The 14891-nt window shown below is 45.1% G+C and overlaps 1 protein-coding gene across 4 annotated transcripts in view; it reads left to right on the top strand.

Moving 5' to 3' along the window:
* Positions 1-3809: 3809 nt before the first annotated feature.
* The window catches only part of SLC44A3 (solute carrier family 44 member 3), a 75025-nt gene continuing 63943 nt past the window's right edge, over positions 3810-14891 (top strand). For all 4 annotated transcript variants that reach the window (XM_023509832.1, XM_023509831.1, XM_023509833.1 and 1 more), the window contains exons 1-5: positions 3810-3871; positions 4296-4403; positions 7679-7821; positions 10175-10311; positions 11171-11264. In XM_023509832.1, coding sequence (XP_023365600.1) covers positions 3845-3871; positions 4296-4403; positions 7679-7821; positions 10175-10311; positions 11171-11264 — 509 coding nt within the window. In that variant the 5' untranslated portion in view covers positions 3810-3844. The remainder of the gene's footprint in view (positions 3872-4295; positions 4404-7678; positions 7822-10174; positions 10312-11170; positions 11265-14891) is intronic.

The raw sequence follows: 14891 nt of genomic DNA, 5'->3' as shown, positions 1-14891 counted from the left end.
AAACTAAAACACTTCTGCACAGCCAAAACACAGTAAGTAAAGCAAGCAGACAGCCCTCAGAATAGGAGAAGATATTTGTAGGTTATGTCCCTAGCAAATGTTTATAACCAGAATCCACAGAGAACTCAAATGTATTAGCAAGAAAAGAACAAGTGATCCCATCTCAGAGTGGGCAAGGGACTTGAAGAGAAACTTCTCTGAAGATAGACACATGGCCTACAGACATATGAAAAAATACTCATCATCCTTAATCATCAGAGAAATGCAAATCAAAATTACTTTGAGAAATCATCTAACTCCAGTAAGATTAGCCCACATCACAAAATCCCAAAACCAGAGATGTTGGCATGGATGTGGAGAAAAGGGAACACTTCTACATTGCTGGTGAGAATGCAAATTAATACATTCCTTTTGGAAAGATGTTTGGAGAACGTTTAGGGATCTAAAAATACACCTACCATTGGATCCTACAATTCCTCTTCTAGGTATATATCCAGAAGACCAAAAATCACATTATAATAAAGATATTTGTACCAGAATGTTTATTGCAGCCCAATTCATAATTGCTAAGTCACAGAAGAAGTCCAAGTGCCCACTGTCCCATGAATGGATTAGTAAATTGTGGTATATGTACAACATGGAATATTACGCAGCTTTAAAGAAAGATGGAGACTTTACCTCTTTTATGTTTACATGGATGGAGCTAGAACATATTCTTCTCAGCAAAGTATCTCAAGAATGGAAGAAAAAGTATCCAATGTATTCAGCCCTACTATGAAACCAATATGAAAGCTATAACCCAAGTGTAGCCTAAGAAGAAGGGGAAAGGGGAGAGGGAGGGGAGGGGGGAGGCTGGCTGGAGGGAGGGTAATTTGTGGTACCACACTTAAGGTGCATCTTACAAGGGTACATGTGAAATTTACTAGGTGTAGAATATAAATGTCTTAACACAATAACTAAGAAAATGCTATGAAGGCTATGTTAACCAGTTTGATGAAAACATTTCAAATTGTGTATAAAACTAGCACTTTGTACCCCACGATTGCATTAATGTACACAGCTATGATTTTTTTTTTTTTTTTGAGACGGAGCCTCAAGCTATCCCCCTGGGTAGAGTGCCATGGCATCATGCTCACAGCAACCTCCAACTTCTGGGCTCAAGCGAGTCTCCTGCCTCCACCTCCCAAGTAGCTGGGCCCACAGGCGCCCGCCACAATGCCTGGCCATTTTTTGGTTGCAGCCATCATTGTTGTTTGGCGGGCCCGGGCTGGGGATTCGAACCCGCCACCTTAGGTGTACGTGGCTGGTGCCTTAGCCGCTTGAGCCACAGGCGCCGAGCCCACAGCTATGATTTAATTAAAATTTTTTTTATTATATCCTCACATCCTAATGACAATCTGGCATAGTAGAAAATCACAAATTCAATGTAATTGCTCTAATTTATAGGCAGTATACATATATAAATATTCTACTTAAGATTAGCTGTTTCAATCTGAGGTTTCTTTCCTTCAACTTTGGAATTTATCGTTGTAATATTTTGTTTTCTCCATGTTTATATTTCTCCCTTTTTGTTCTAGTTTTGCTTTTGGTTTTAGAAAATTTACAAACAAGCCTTTTTTTTTTTTTTTTTGAGACAGTCTCACTTTGTTGCTCTTGGTAAAGTGCTGTGATGTCATAGCTCACAGCAACCTCAAACTCTTGGGCTCAAGTGATTCTTTTACCTCAGCCTCCCGAGTAGAAGGGACAACAGGCACCCACCACAACACCTGGCTCTTTTTAAGGAGGGTCTCACTCTAGCTCAGATTGGTCTTGAACTGGTGAGCTCAGGAGATCCTCCTGCCTTGGCCTCCCAGAGTGCGAGGATTTCAGGAGTGAGCCACTGCGCTCGGCTTTCCAATTCTTCTTTTTCTTCTTCTTCTTCTTCTTCTTTTTTAATTTCCCCACTGCCTCTGGAGAATTGCTGAAACTGCTTTCCCAATCACTACTTCATCTTCGGCTGCATCTGTTCTACTTTTTATACCACATTATTAATAAATAGCATCCAGAAACATTCATTCTAATTATATTTGCATATGTTGTATCTGTTTTAGTTTCATACTTTTTCCATCACATTGTTAATATCATACCCCATGTCCTTAAATATATTTATCATGGTTATTTAAAAATCTTGGTCCACCTGCTCTAAGTCCAGAGGGCATATATTATTTATTTGTGGCCTTTTTATCGCAGTAATACTCCACAGGTATCTAGTTATTTGTCCCTGAATCCGTGTTCCCCTTGAGTTGCTCTGTCTGATAAGCACGCATCCAAGAAGCCCAGGGAGTTTGGAGCCCAAAGGAAAGTCTGAGAACCGCGCGATCACTGTCAGTGTCCGGCGTGTTACCAGATCACTCCTCAGTCAGGTTTCTACCTTTCCGGAGAAGCGTAACTGAAAAGAAGCCACAACCTAGCAGCTGTGAGGATGTGGAGGGGGCACGGTTGAGGCGTAAATTGGGGAAAGAGGGCAGAGGAGGAAAGGTCGGTCTGCAGTTGTTTTTATGGATTCCTCACCCCGGCAGCACCTTTGCACTGGCGCCCCCGCCGGTCACTACCTGTGGTTGATACTATGTCAGCTGTGAAGCCGGGCAGTGAATGTCCCAAGGCAAGGGTAGAATCTGAAACTCTTTCCTACCACCTGCCTCCTAAGCACTCAAAAACTGGGTGGTGCCTGTGGCTCTGTGAGTAGGGTGCCGGTCCTATATACCAAGGGTGGTGGGTTCAAACCTGGCCCTCGCCAAACTGCAACAACAAAAAATAAAAAAAAAAAATAAAAAGAGATGTTTACAAAAAAAAAGCACTCAAAAACTGAGGTTTTAGTTCTGTATATTTGGTTTGTTCGTTTAAGAGACAAGGTCTTGCTGTGTCACTCAGATGGGAGTGCAGTGGCATCGTGATAGTTCACTGCGGCCTGGAACTCCTGGGCTCAAGGGATCCTCCTGCCTCAGCCTCCGGAGTCGCTGGGGCTACAGACGCGCCACGCCCAGCTGATTTTCTCTCTCCTTTTAATTTTGGTAGAGATGTTGTCCAAACTCCTGGCCTCCAGTGATCCCCCCAGTCGCTGTGATTACAGGCCTAACCCACCCCTCCCCGCTGTTCTTGTTTTAGTTCCTGGAAACCGTGTGCCTCATTTTGGGAGAAACCGAAGCTGAACCCGAAACACGGCGTGTTTGCACAGAAGCCACCTTCAGTGTGTAGGTTCAACTCCTGCCTCTACAACTTACGAGCTGTGTATCCTCCGGCAAGTTGCATGGCCGCTGCCTCAGTTTCCCTACTCTGTTGATCAGGGATAATAGCTAGGTTGGTGATCATTTAAGAATGAGCATAGAGCTGTCAAAAACAGAATCAGGCACGCAATAAATACGACTTACCTGTTGGCTACATTATAATAAATACCCCACCAGATGGTTCCTGGTGCCCCACCCCGCAGGACTTGCTGAGACGTCCTACTTCCTGCTGTCGCGGCAGTGGGGACCCACCTGCCACACGACAGGTCCCCAACCAGCACAAGCTGGTCTTGGCAGGGCTGTCGGTGAAACTCTCGTCCCGGGCGCGGGCGCGGCCGCCGCGTGGGCCCCTCTTGCTTGGAACAGAACCGACACCAGTAGACCGGAGGGCGAACTGGGCAGAAACACTTCGCGGCCAAAGGCGGACCCAAGGGGTGGCAGGGCCCGTGGCCGCCGGGAAAAGTGGCGACGAGGCCGCGGGGCGGCGCTGCGCCCTGCCAGCACCTCCTCGGCCACCGGCCGCGCTCGCCCGCCGCGGGCGCTGCGTCTCCCGGTCCCCGGCCCGCGCCGCCCAGCGCACCATGCAGTGCCTGGGCGCCACCTGCCCGGTAAGTGTCCGCAGCCTCGGCCTTCGGGGCCTGGGCGTCCCAGGAAGGATCGGGCCCACTCCTGCGCTCACCTGCCACGCTGGGACGTCCCCGGCTCCCTGCCCGCCGGGACACAGCCCGGGCCCGGCGCCCCGGGACCTGGCTGGGAGAACCTGAACCCTGCTTCAGTGCGGAGTCGAAGGCCTGGAAGACGCTGGCCGCGGGGCACGAATTTGGGGTGGCTTCCTGGTGGCCTCCTGGGAAGGACTTGGTGGCTGGGAACATAACATCCAACCCACACAACAGGTGTTTCAAAGGCTGCGAGAAAGAGCTGCAGGTGGCCACAGAAAAACCAAACGGGGGGGAGGGGATTGTTACTTTGAGCCGTCCAGGTTGAATCTACCTGGTTATCTTTTTCTCAATTCTCCCATTATTTTTCTGGAAGGTTTCTGCAGAGAGAACCCCCAGGCAAAGAGAGTGGCGACCCCAGATTTATAGGAAATGCACGGATACGACATGGTTATTCCTGTTCTTTCTCTTTTGGACTGGCTTGGTAAGTGTGAGTGCTTGGTCAGGAAGAGGCCGCAGGGTGTGTGTTTGTGTGTGTGTTTATGTGTGTGCGGCTGGTCTGGAGATAACTGTGCCACAAACTTAACTGGCTGAAAGTTAGCGCTGCAATAAGAGACTTCTGTCATTTGGCCAGAATAAACATCAGGTAGTCCTCAGAAGAACTCTCATCAGGCATCTCCTAACCCCCACCCCCCTTGCTGGAGAGGCTGGCAGTCTTATAATAGCTGCAGGCCATGTTTCTAATGGATGACTCCACTGGGAAACACGAACTGCAGTTTGCAGTGGGATCCCGACTTAGAAGCTCAGGGTGTCTTCTCTTACTTTACTAAGCAGCAGTTTTTAGATCTGCCACACCCCCAAATCAAATATTCCTGAAGCTTTTCCCGTGCCTTTAACAAAGGAAAGGTCAGGATAAACCTAGAAATAAATTACTTTTCCTTTAGCTAAACATGACACACACAGAGAGAGAGACAGTATGTTGTGGTTAGCAGCTAATAAGGAAATAGTCCTTGGTATTAAAACCCTTTGGTTACACAAGTAATGATTTTTCCCATTCTGGTTTCCAGGTATTTGTGATAGGTTAACTTCCTCGAGTTAAGCCATTTTAGTCCTGGGAGAGTCTCTTGAATGCTGTTATCCTTACTGTTGATGCTTTTATACTTACTTTAGAGTTGTGGGTAACAGCAGAAAAAAACCTCCCTCGACTATTTCAAAGGCCATGTTCATGGTATCCATGCCAGGCCGAGGCATGCTATTTGCTGCATGGTAAATGATTAATTTATAAAACCTGGTAATAACTACCTTTGTTTAAAAGAATTCAATTTGAATAGACCTTAGCATATAGTGTTTGTTCTTCTTTCCAAGCAAGAAAGGCATTTGTTCACTTGTTGACTTTACCTGTTTGTTTCACGTGGTCAGAAGGGGTTACAGGTTGGGCTTGAAAGGCAAAATTTTTTGTTGCATATCTCGGCCTTTGGGACTCTCCTCTAGGAAGTGATAGAGACAGCACACCTATAACTTCTCTGCAGATGGTTGGAGTTTTTATCTGAGTCTGCTGTTGTGTAAATGCAGCTGTCCTGCCTTCTATCTGGCAGCTTTGACCTCAAGCTGAGAATGTGATTTAATGATCTTCCCTCCACGGCTCAGACCTGGGATATCACTACCAACTCTCAGCTCTACAGCTGTCCGGGGAGGGCCTTAAAGGTGGCCTGTTACAGACTGAAGAATTATGAACCAGCTGAGAGGTAGCACAAAGCTGGAAACTGCTTTAAAATCACATTTTCAACTGCAAAATAAATCTGAGGGTTTCAGTGTGCATGTTCTGTTTTAATAATGAGAGTCCTTTCTTAGCTGAGTGGCTTTTGGTACCTTCTGCAACATTCTTTAGTCACCTGCACTTAAAGCACCACAAGGACTTTTTTTTCTGCCTCTGCTGTTCCACTTCCTGCTCTGTGTCAGATCTCCAAACAGGATTATTATTGATGGTGCTGCCCTGAGTTAGGCCCAGACTAAGGAGGCTTAGGGGAAGAGACCATAGTTACAAGCAGGAATGAATGGTCTCTTAAAATTAGAAAGAGCACCAGCCTGCCTATGTTATCTTAGCATAAAACAGATAGAGCAGAAAGTCTCTGGACCTTCTTTGCTCTACTTACCTCTCAAGTATCCCTTCCCATGATGCCTTTTCCAAGTCACTTTTCAAGATTCCATTTGCCAGGCAAGGGGCCTCCTTGGTGGTCCCACCAGACTAACATATACACTTTATGCATCACCTCTCATACGGAATTGCAATTGCGTGTTTGAAATTTGAACAAAGATGGTTTAAGAGTAGTTTTACTGGCAGGGACTCAGGAATACCCATATGCTACTCCCATCCTCCCCAAAAAACTTTCATTCATACCCACAAGCTTTCCAAGGAGATAGCACACAAAGAATGATGGTGAATGAAATGATTGCTTTGTTACTAGACTGCTGGTGAGCTGAGAAGAAGCACATGACCTCAGTCCCCTCCATAAGTCCGGTCAGGACCTTACTACATTCTACCTTGGAAAGCCCAGAGGTGGACATGTCAAGGCTGGGTGAGATTGCCATGCCAGCCATGTGGGCACAGGGTCACACCTGTATCCACAGCCTTTAGGTAGAGGGTAAGTGACAGCATCTATTAGCAGAGGTGATCCACTCATTCTAGGATCTGAACAGATAGACCTAGAAGAAACTTGTGGGGGCAGGGAGGATTGGAGGGCCTCCCTCCTTATCTTCCAGGCTAAGTTCCTTGAGGGCAGGGACTAGGTTCTATTCCCCTCTGTGTCCCCAGTTAACAGTCTGTGGCACACATGACACTTAAAGAATGTTTATTACATCTAAATTAGTAGTGAATGTAGAGTATCTGAAATATATTTGACTTTGAGACAATGTATCTTCAGAAAACATGGTATCAATATTGTGTAATTGAATGGCTTACTGTATCTTCTCTCCTGGAATGAGTATGTGATATAAAGGGTTAAGTAATATTCCAAGTATTGTATACAGTATCAGGAAACTTACAACACTAGTTTGTGTTATATTATAGGAAGATACATACTAGATCTTGGCAGGAGGCCTGTTAATGCATATTAATGGAATAGTTGCTTGAACTGAAATTTCAAATATTCCATATTCACTATGAGATTGGATAAAAATGATAGATTACAAGATGTTCATGTTCTACAGAATTCCTGAGATTCTTTATTTTGTGTTCTAAGCAGTTATTCCAAAACCCAGTATTGATGTTCTGCCTTATAACCAGTATTTTGATACATATCAACTGTGTGGCCTCTACAGAGTCCCCTAAAAGTAAGACAAAAGAAAAGAAAAGAAAGAAGCAAAAAACTCAATGAAAGGATGAACATAGGCCTGGTGTACTTAGATAAAGCAAAAACCAACACACCAAGAGGAGAGAGATCGAATTGACTCACTGAAGTTAGACTAAAAAGAAAAATAGCGGACTCTTAAATGGGTAAAAAGCCCAATGAGCGAAGAAAATGGAATGGAATCTGTTCCATGGATTAGAAGTCTCTCCCAACCTAAGCTGTTGAAACCAGTATTAGAAGCTCGGAACCCTAATAGATTTGAGTTGTTGACATTGGTGCTGAGGGAGAGACGTGCAGTGATAATGGAGAGATTCACGTTTGATCTGGTTCCGTCTTATGTTAACATCCCAGGCAGATGGGGGCTGTTTTCAGCCTTCAGCCAGACTCTCACGTGCCCCCTGGGTTTTGCTAGGTGTTCCTCATGGGCTACTCGGTGGTGGCTGGAGCCGCAGGAAGACTCCTCTTTGGCTATGACAGCTTTGGCAACGTGTGTGGCAAGAAGAACTCCCCAGTGGAAGGGGCCCCTCTGTCAGGGCAGGACATGACCCTGAAAAAGTAAGTGTCTAAGTAATTCCCCAACGTAGAGAGGCTGTATTTTGCATAATCTAGTCACTTAGAGCCTGGGAACTGTTTTCCCATTCAAAACTCTCCCAGCCTACCTCGTAAAGAGGTAGAAAGAGTGCAGATTTTGGCATCATCAGTCCTTAGTTCAAATTCAGCCTCGGCTATTTTTCAGCTGTGTGATTTTGAGCAGAGGACTTAACCTCAGGGAGCTCAGTTTTCATCTTTTTAAACTGGCTATTTTACTTACCTCCCAAGGTGGTTTTAAGGATCTCCTGAAACACTGCATGAGCTAAGATGTAATGAATGTTAACTGTTGGTGTTATTATCCATAATTGGTCAGAGTCATGTTACCAGTGTGTGTGCGAGCCATTATTCACAGCCTTGTTTCCAAAACAAACACCTGAATCCCTACTCAGAATGCTGGGGTCGTCCCTCCCCTTCCACCTCCAATATGGAAACAGAAAGGAATGGAAAATATGGAAAAGAGATAAGAATCCCCTGGAAAGGAGAGAAAGCCCTGGCCATAATTTCTAAGATGAAGAGTACCTTGTAAGAATATTTGAGACATGGCTTGGCGCCTGTGGCTCAACCAGCTAAGGCGCCAGCCACGTACACCTAGGGTGGCGGGTTCGAATCCCCAGCCTGGACCCGCCAAACAACAATGACGGCTGCAACCAAAAAATAGCCGGGCATTGTGGCGGGTGCCTGTGGTCCCAGCTACTTGGGAGGCGGAGGCAGGAGACTCGCTTGAGCCCAGGAGTTGGAGGTTGCTGTGAGCTGTAATGCCATGGCACTCTACCCAGGGGGACAGCTTGAGGCTCTGTCTCCAAAAAAAAAAAAAAAAAAAGAATATTTGAGACATGATAATCAGAGCAGCTCCAACAGAGAAACCCCAGGGGTCTAAATCGGGGGTGTCCAACCTGCAGCCATAACCGACTTTGGGGGGACTTTTTTGCTTATCTGTGGTGTGAGATATCATAAAAAGCACCCAGACCTCATTTTTGCTCATCAGCTTTCATTAGTGTCTGTGTATCAATGGGTGGCCCCAAACAACTCGTTCTTCCAACGTGTGGCAGAGAAAAAAAAGATTGGACATCCCTGAAAATAGACCCTAAGTGTAAGTTTGGAGACACCAAATACAAATCTTACACAGGGGCTCTTATCCTTCTGTGTGTTGCTCCTCCTGGAGGCTTTGCCATTTCTGGGCATGAACTTTTGGGGAGGTGTTTCCTCCTGCGCCCATGGGAGCCATTTGCAAAGAAGACAGGAGGAAGAAGGAGCTGCCTACCCGCACCTGCAGTGCACTTTGTACTCACGAGTGAGTGAAACAAACCTTGTGTGATGCCCCTTACATGAGCTACCTGCAGTGGTCAAGCTCACAGTAGTTGCTGAGGGCTGGGGAGAGGGGAGCGTGGAGTTATTGTTTAAGGGGTACAGGGTTTCGGTTTTGGACCATTCTTTGGATGAATGGTGGTGGTGACAGCACAGCAGTGTGAATGTACTTAGTGCCACTGAACTGTACGCTAAAAATGGTTAAGATGGCAAATTTTATGTATATTTTAACATAATTTTTAAACATTTTAAAAATTAAAATATTTATCCCACACCCCCAAGAACTCTCTTCCCATCTCCTGTGGCATCCTTTCCCTTTCTCCTTTCCCCAAGTGAAAGGAAAAGAAGCTTCTGGCCCCCTTTCTCAAGGTCCTTCCCACAGAGGGCAACCTGCAGGGCTCTTTCTCAGCAGTTCCTGTGAGCTCAGGAGCCTGGATAAGGGTTAGGCAAGGGTCCAGGGCTGCCACCACTGCCACATGGCAACACACCAGTTTTGGTGTCGTGCCTGCCCACCCAGCAGCTGGGTAGCTGCAGGAAGGGTCTCCTGGGTGTCCTGGCTCTCAAGCTGGGAGGACTGGGGAGAGGCAAGCCTTTATTTCCCAACCTCGTCCCCCTCTTCTGCACTTCTCGCTTCCCTGTGTTTAATTATTCCCTGAAGTACATTTGAAGTACAGTATGCCGGTGTGGCTGTGTCGAGTAGTGTGTGCATTCTCCTGATCTAGCGATCCATCCTCCTCTTCCTCAGGGACTTCCTCAGGTAAGTCCCTAGTGTTATCCCTAGAAAATGCTGAATCTGGAGAAAGAATTCATTTGTAAACGGTTCCGAGCTGCCCCACTTCACAGCTGACCCCTTATAGGCGTAATAAATGCTCTATTATGCTGGGGCATTGGATGATAAGTTTGCCTTAGTAACTCATGACTTTGATAGCAGGTGGTTTGCTCCAAGGCCTACTATTAGGCCCTATGAGGGACAGAGCTCTGAGATATCGCTCTGTTTCACCTATCTCCCTAGACACGTGTTCTTTCTGAATTCCTGCCACCTGGAAGTCAACGAAGTGAGGCTCAGCCCCACGGCCCTCTGCGTGTCCAGCTGTCCTGAGGAGCAGCTCGACACCCTGGAAGAGGTCCAGCGCTTTGCACACACCAATGGTAGGCAGGGAGGGACCCATTTACTCTTCCCCCATGGTGGGGTAACCTCTAAAGACCTAGATGAGATAACTTATCCTGACCCTGCTTTCTCTGGGATGTCGGAGAGTAGACTTCCTTGTGGTGCCTCTTGTGTGGAAAAGGCCTTACATGTTTTCTATTGAGCTGGTTCAATTTCATTCAGGTCTCTCTGGATTTATCTGAAACCCTAGCTGCTCCGCCTGCGCTCCCTCCCCACTGCAGGGGAATGGCCTTCCAAAGAGAGCAGAGAGCAGACAGCCCACAATTCTGGCCCAAAGGCAGGGTCACAGCAGGTCAGAGAGCTCTCCACACATGGGCACAGCCAGTGCTAGAGAGATACTACAAGCCTGGGGTTGAATCGCCTACGAGCAGGTCCTGCTATGACCTTGTTGGAGCCAGTGGATATTTTTACTGATCAGTGGGAGATAATAAATTGGACCCAAAGCATTTGTGTAGCTGAAATGCTTTGCTATGGATGTCTAAGGATTTAAATAAAGGAAAGCAAAAAGAAATTTGAGGCAACCCACTGCCAACTTTATCTGCCAGATTTTAAGAAATTATTTGCAAAGCCAGGGTAAAAATATCGAAGTTTCATAATCAATCATCTTCAACTAGCCTTGAAATCATTTGAGGACCAATCATATAACTTAGTTTTGAATTGGGAGTTTGATAAGATAGAAAGAAAGAGAAGCTCTCACTGGCCCTCAGATTGTCACCCATTAGAGCTGCTTTGTAAATGGGAGTGATTTATTCCGTCTCCTTTCTGGCTTGGTAAAATGCCTCTGGTTTCTCTACTGTCTCATCTGGGATGATGGTACACTTCTGTATTTTCTGCTTCCAGGATCCTTTCTGTGTGTTTATAATTTGAATTCCTTCAACTACACCCAGAGCCCCAAAGCAGACTTACTGTGTCCCAGGCTACCAGTTCCACCCAGGTAAAAGCGTTCTTCCTTTTCCTTTAACAAACAGCAAAATTTATCGGGTGCTTGATGTGTTCCTGTTACTCTTCTAGGCTTCATGGGAAGCAAAAAGGAGATATTTGAGAGAGTATAGAGCTTACATCTATACAAGGCCATGGGTAAATAAGCAGGGACTATTTGTAATATGTATATTAACAGTGGATTAGCAATCAGGCTAAGGTGAAAATTCAACAAATAATAAAGCTATACCTAGTCTTCAAATAACAACACTAGATCTAGTGAAAAGTAATATATAAATTATTACCGAAGGGATGTTTTTATAAAGTAGTTGATGCGTATTTCTTTCTATGCCAACAATTTATAACAAAGTTTAAATTAGCCGGGCCTGGTGGCTGGTACCTATAATTCCATCTTCTCAAGAGGCCGAGGAAGGAGGATCACTTGAGCTTAGGAGTTCAATTGAGGCTGTAGCTATGATTATGTTACTGCACTCTAGCCTGGGGAACAGAGTGAGACTCTGTCAATTAAATAAAAAAGTAAATAAACAAAAACTGTACAGGCAGATGGCTCAGGTGGCTTATACCTGTAGTCCTAGCACTCTGGGAGACCAGTGCAAGGGGGATTGCTTGACCTCAGAAGTTGGAGACTAGCCTGAGCCAAAAGTGAGACCCCATCTCTACTAAAAATAAAAAAACTAGCCGGGCACTGTGGTGGACACCTGTAGTCCCAGCTACTCAGGAGGCTGAGGCAAGAGGATCACTTCACCTCAAAAGTTTGAGGTTGTTATGAGCTATGATGGTGCCATGCCTTTTTAGCCTGGGTAATAAAGTTAAGACACTGTCTCAAAAAAAAAAAAAAAAAAAAAACTAAACTAAAACAAGTTTTTTAAACCACAAAGTAGAAATCATTTACTTTTGCCTTTTTGTTGCAACCAAATTTGTTAGTTTTTATAGTTCTAGCTTTCTATTTATTTATTTATTTATATGGAGACAGAGTCTCACTTTGTAGCCCTCAATAGAGTGTCCTGGCATGATATCTCACAGCAACCTCAAACTCATGGGCTCAAGCAATTCTCTTGCCTCAGCCTCCCAAGTAGCTGAGACTACAGGTACTTTTGCCATGATGCCCAGCTATTTTTAGAGATGGGGGTCTCGCTCTTCCTCAGGCTGGTCTTGAACCCGTGAGCTCAGGCAATCCACCTACCTCAGCCTCCCAGAGTGCTGGGATTACAGGCATGAGCCACCGGGCCTGGCCCTTGATTTCTTCATAAGAAACAGGCCACATGGGCTTGGTGTCCGTAGCACAGTAGTGATGGTGCCAGCCACATGCACCGAGGCTGGCTGGTTCGAACCCGGCCTGGGCCAGGTAAACAACAATGACAACTGCAACAAAGGGATAGCCAGGCATCGTGGTGGGTGCCTGTGGTCCTGGCTGCTTGGAAGGCTGAGGCAGGAGAATCTCTTAAGCCCAAGAGTTTGAGGTTGCTGTGAGCTATGATGCTACAGCACTCTACTGAGGGTGACAGAGTGAGACAGAGAAAAAAAAAGAGAGATAGAGAGAAACAGGCCACAAGGACAAGGCCAAGTAGCCGTCTTTCTTCTCAGTGAAAACAGAAGCCACCTGTCCTTACTGAGAATATACTTGGTGAACTCTTTGCAGGATCTCATTCACCCCTATCAGTTAGTGGAGTACCTGGCACATAGTAGGCACCTTACAAATACTTGTAGAATAAAGTTGCAAGGATGTAGCTGTGATCGCATTGCCATGGCAAATGGCTAAGGGGAAAATACAGTTTAATGCTGCCAGGATGCTGAGATACACTAAAGGAGGACCCCAATTGGCTTTACAGTGCCATTCCTTTGAAAAGCGTTAAGTATGGTTACAGTGTTCCTCTGTGCAGAATCCCTGATAAATAATGGTAATGTAAGTAAAATAAGGCATGGATGTCAACTGTCTAGTACAGCGTTTATCAAAATCTTGTTTGGGACCCACAGCAAGAAATTTATTACATCCCAGCCCCAATATACAACATACTTTCATATATGCTTATCTACATAAAACGGAAATCGAAATCTTACAAAACAAGATCTCCCCTTACTACATGTGATTCACACAAATACTTCCTATTCTATTTCAAGTTTTAAAAATAATGTATTTCATAGTCTTCTAACAAGTTGCAAATGCAGCTTTAAACTAGCAAGTGCTTCTACATACAAAGACTGGAGTGGGTTTTAATGGCCCATGAGGCAGAAAATAGCCGCCAGCCTCTTGACATTCTTTTTTAAAATAAATACTTCATGTTGTAATTAATTGGAGGAGGAAATGATTATTTGTAGATGAGAGTATCCATTCCATTTTTCTCTGCTATCTTAGAAAAATTCAGGTTATTTTCAGATTTCATAAACATGTCTCCATGAAACAGAGCTGAACCCAGGAGAAAAAACTAGAATGTTATAATAGGTAGAAAGAAAATTAACACTCGGAGAGAACGATTTTTTTAAGAATACTATATTCATAACTCTATCTATAGATGGAATTGAGAGAGAAGAATCTCTTTAAGGTTGTAATTTAACCAGAGTTGGATAAACTCTCCTCTTATACAAATGGAATGGCAACTGTCATCCCATAGGAAGCCATTTGTGGAGCTTTTGCTACTTGGCAGGTCCTGTTCTAAGCTCTCCATGTCTATTAACTTATTTAAGCTTCAGAAAACCTCTATGTTGTAGATATTCTTTTCATCCATATTTTACAACTGAGGAAACGGATGCAGAGGAAGTTAAGGTAATGCAGCCAGCGCGTGGAGAAGGTGGCCTTCAACTCACGCAGTGTCCACATTGGCTTCTATAACCCACAACAAATGGTTGAGGCTTGGCTGGTTTTATTTTGCCTAGGCCCCCATCAATCTGGGGGAAATGTCCTGCTCTGTGTGTGCTAAGGTCACCATTTCCTCTGCCTCTCAAGCTGGTCCTAGTCCTTTCCACCCTTAAACGCAGACATTGCCAACACTACCCTTAAATGCAGACATTTCCAATACTACCTTTTCCAGCAAAAACAAAACTGTGGACTGACTAACCTTCCCTGGACGGAGTGAGAGAGATAGTGATATCTCTGAGGGCTCTCTTGCCTTAACTACACAAGCAAGTGCTTGTTTCAGGTGGAAGTTATCGTACGTATCATGGAGGAGCGGTGCCAAGACTGAAGAGCTGGAAAATATGAGAAGTGTGGCTATAGGGCCAAAGAACCTTCTCTAAGTACCTCTTTTTGACTGAGCCAATTGTTTCCTTCTCCTCTGTCAATCATGCGAGGGGTAACATACCCTTTCAGAGCAGTGGCTGAGTATCAAGAAGCCTGTGTACCTAGGTATGAGCTTTTAAGAACAGTGAACAAGTACTGCAGAAGATAACAAACAGATCTCTTTCACTGTGGCATTGAACATAATACTGTATTTTGAGTCTCTTGTATATTTAAAATATAAAAGGCTTGGGTAGGTGAGGGGGGTTGGTGTGCGTGCACCTCACAGGTACAATGTACGGGTATACGGGACACCTCCTGGGTGAGGGACTCAACTGCAACTTGGAATTTACCTAACAAACAAAAGCAATATAACCCGATCATTTGTACCCATATGTCAACCTAAAATAA

Source organism: Otolemur garnettii, unplaced genomic scaffold (genome assembly GCF_000181295.1).
Source record: "Otolemur garnettii isolate 467f Iridium unplaced genomic scaffold, OtoGar3 scaffold00010, whole genome shotgun sequence".
NCBI classification, from domain to species: Eukaryota; Metazoa; Chordata; class Mammalia; order Primates; family Galagidae; genus Otolemur; species Otolemur garnettii.
Note: the sequence above shows the minus strand (reverse complement) of the source record. Positions and strands in the feature narration are given on the sequence as shown.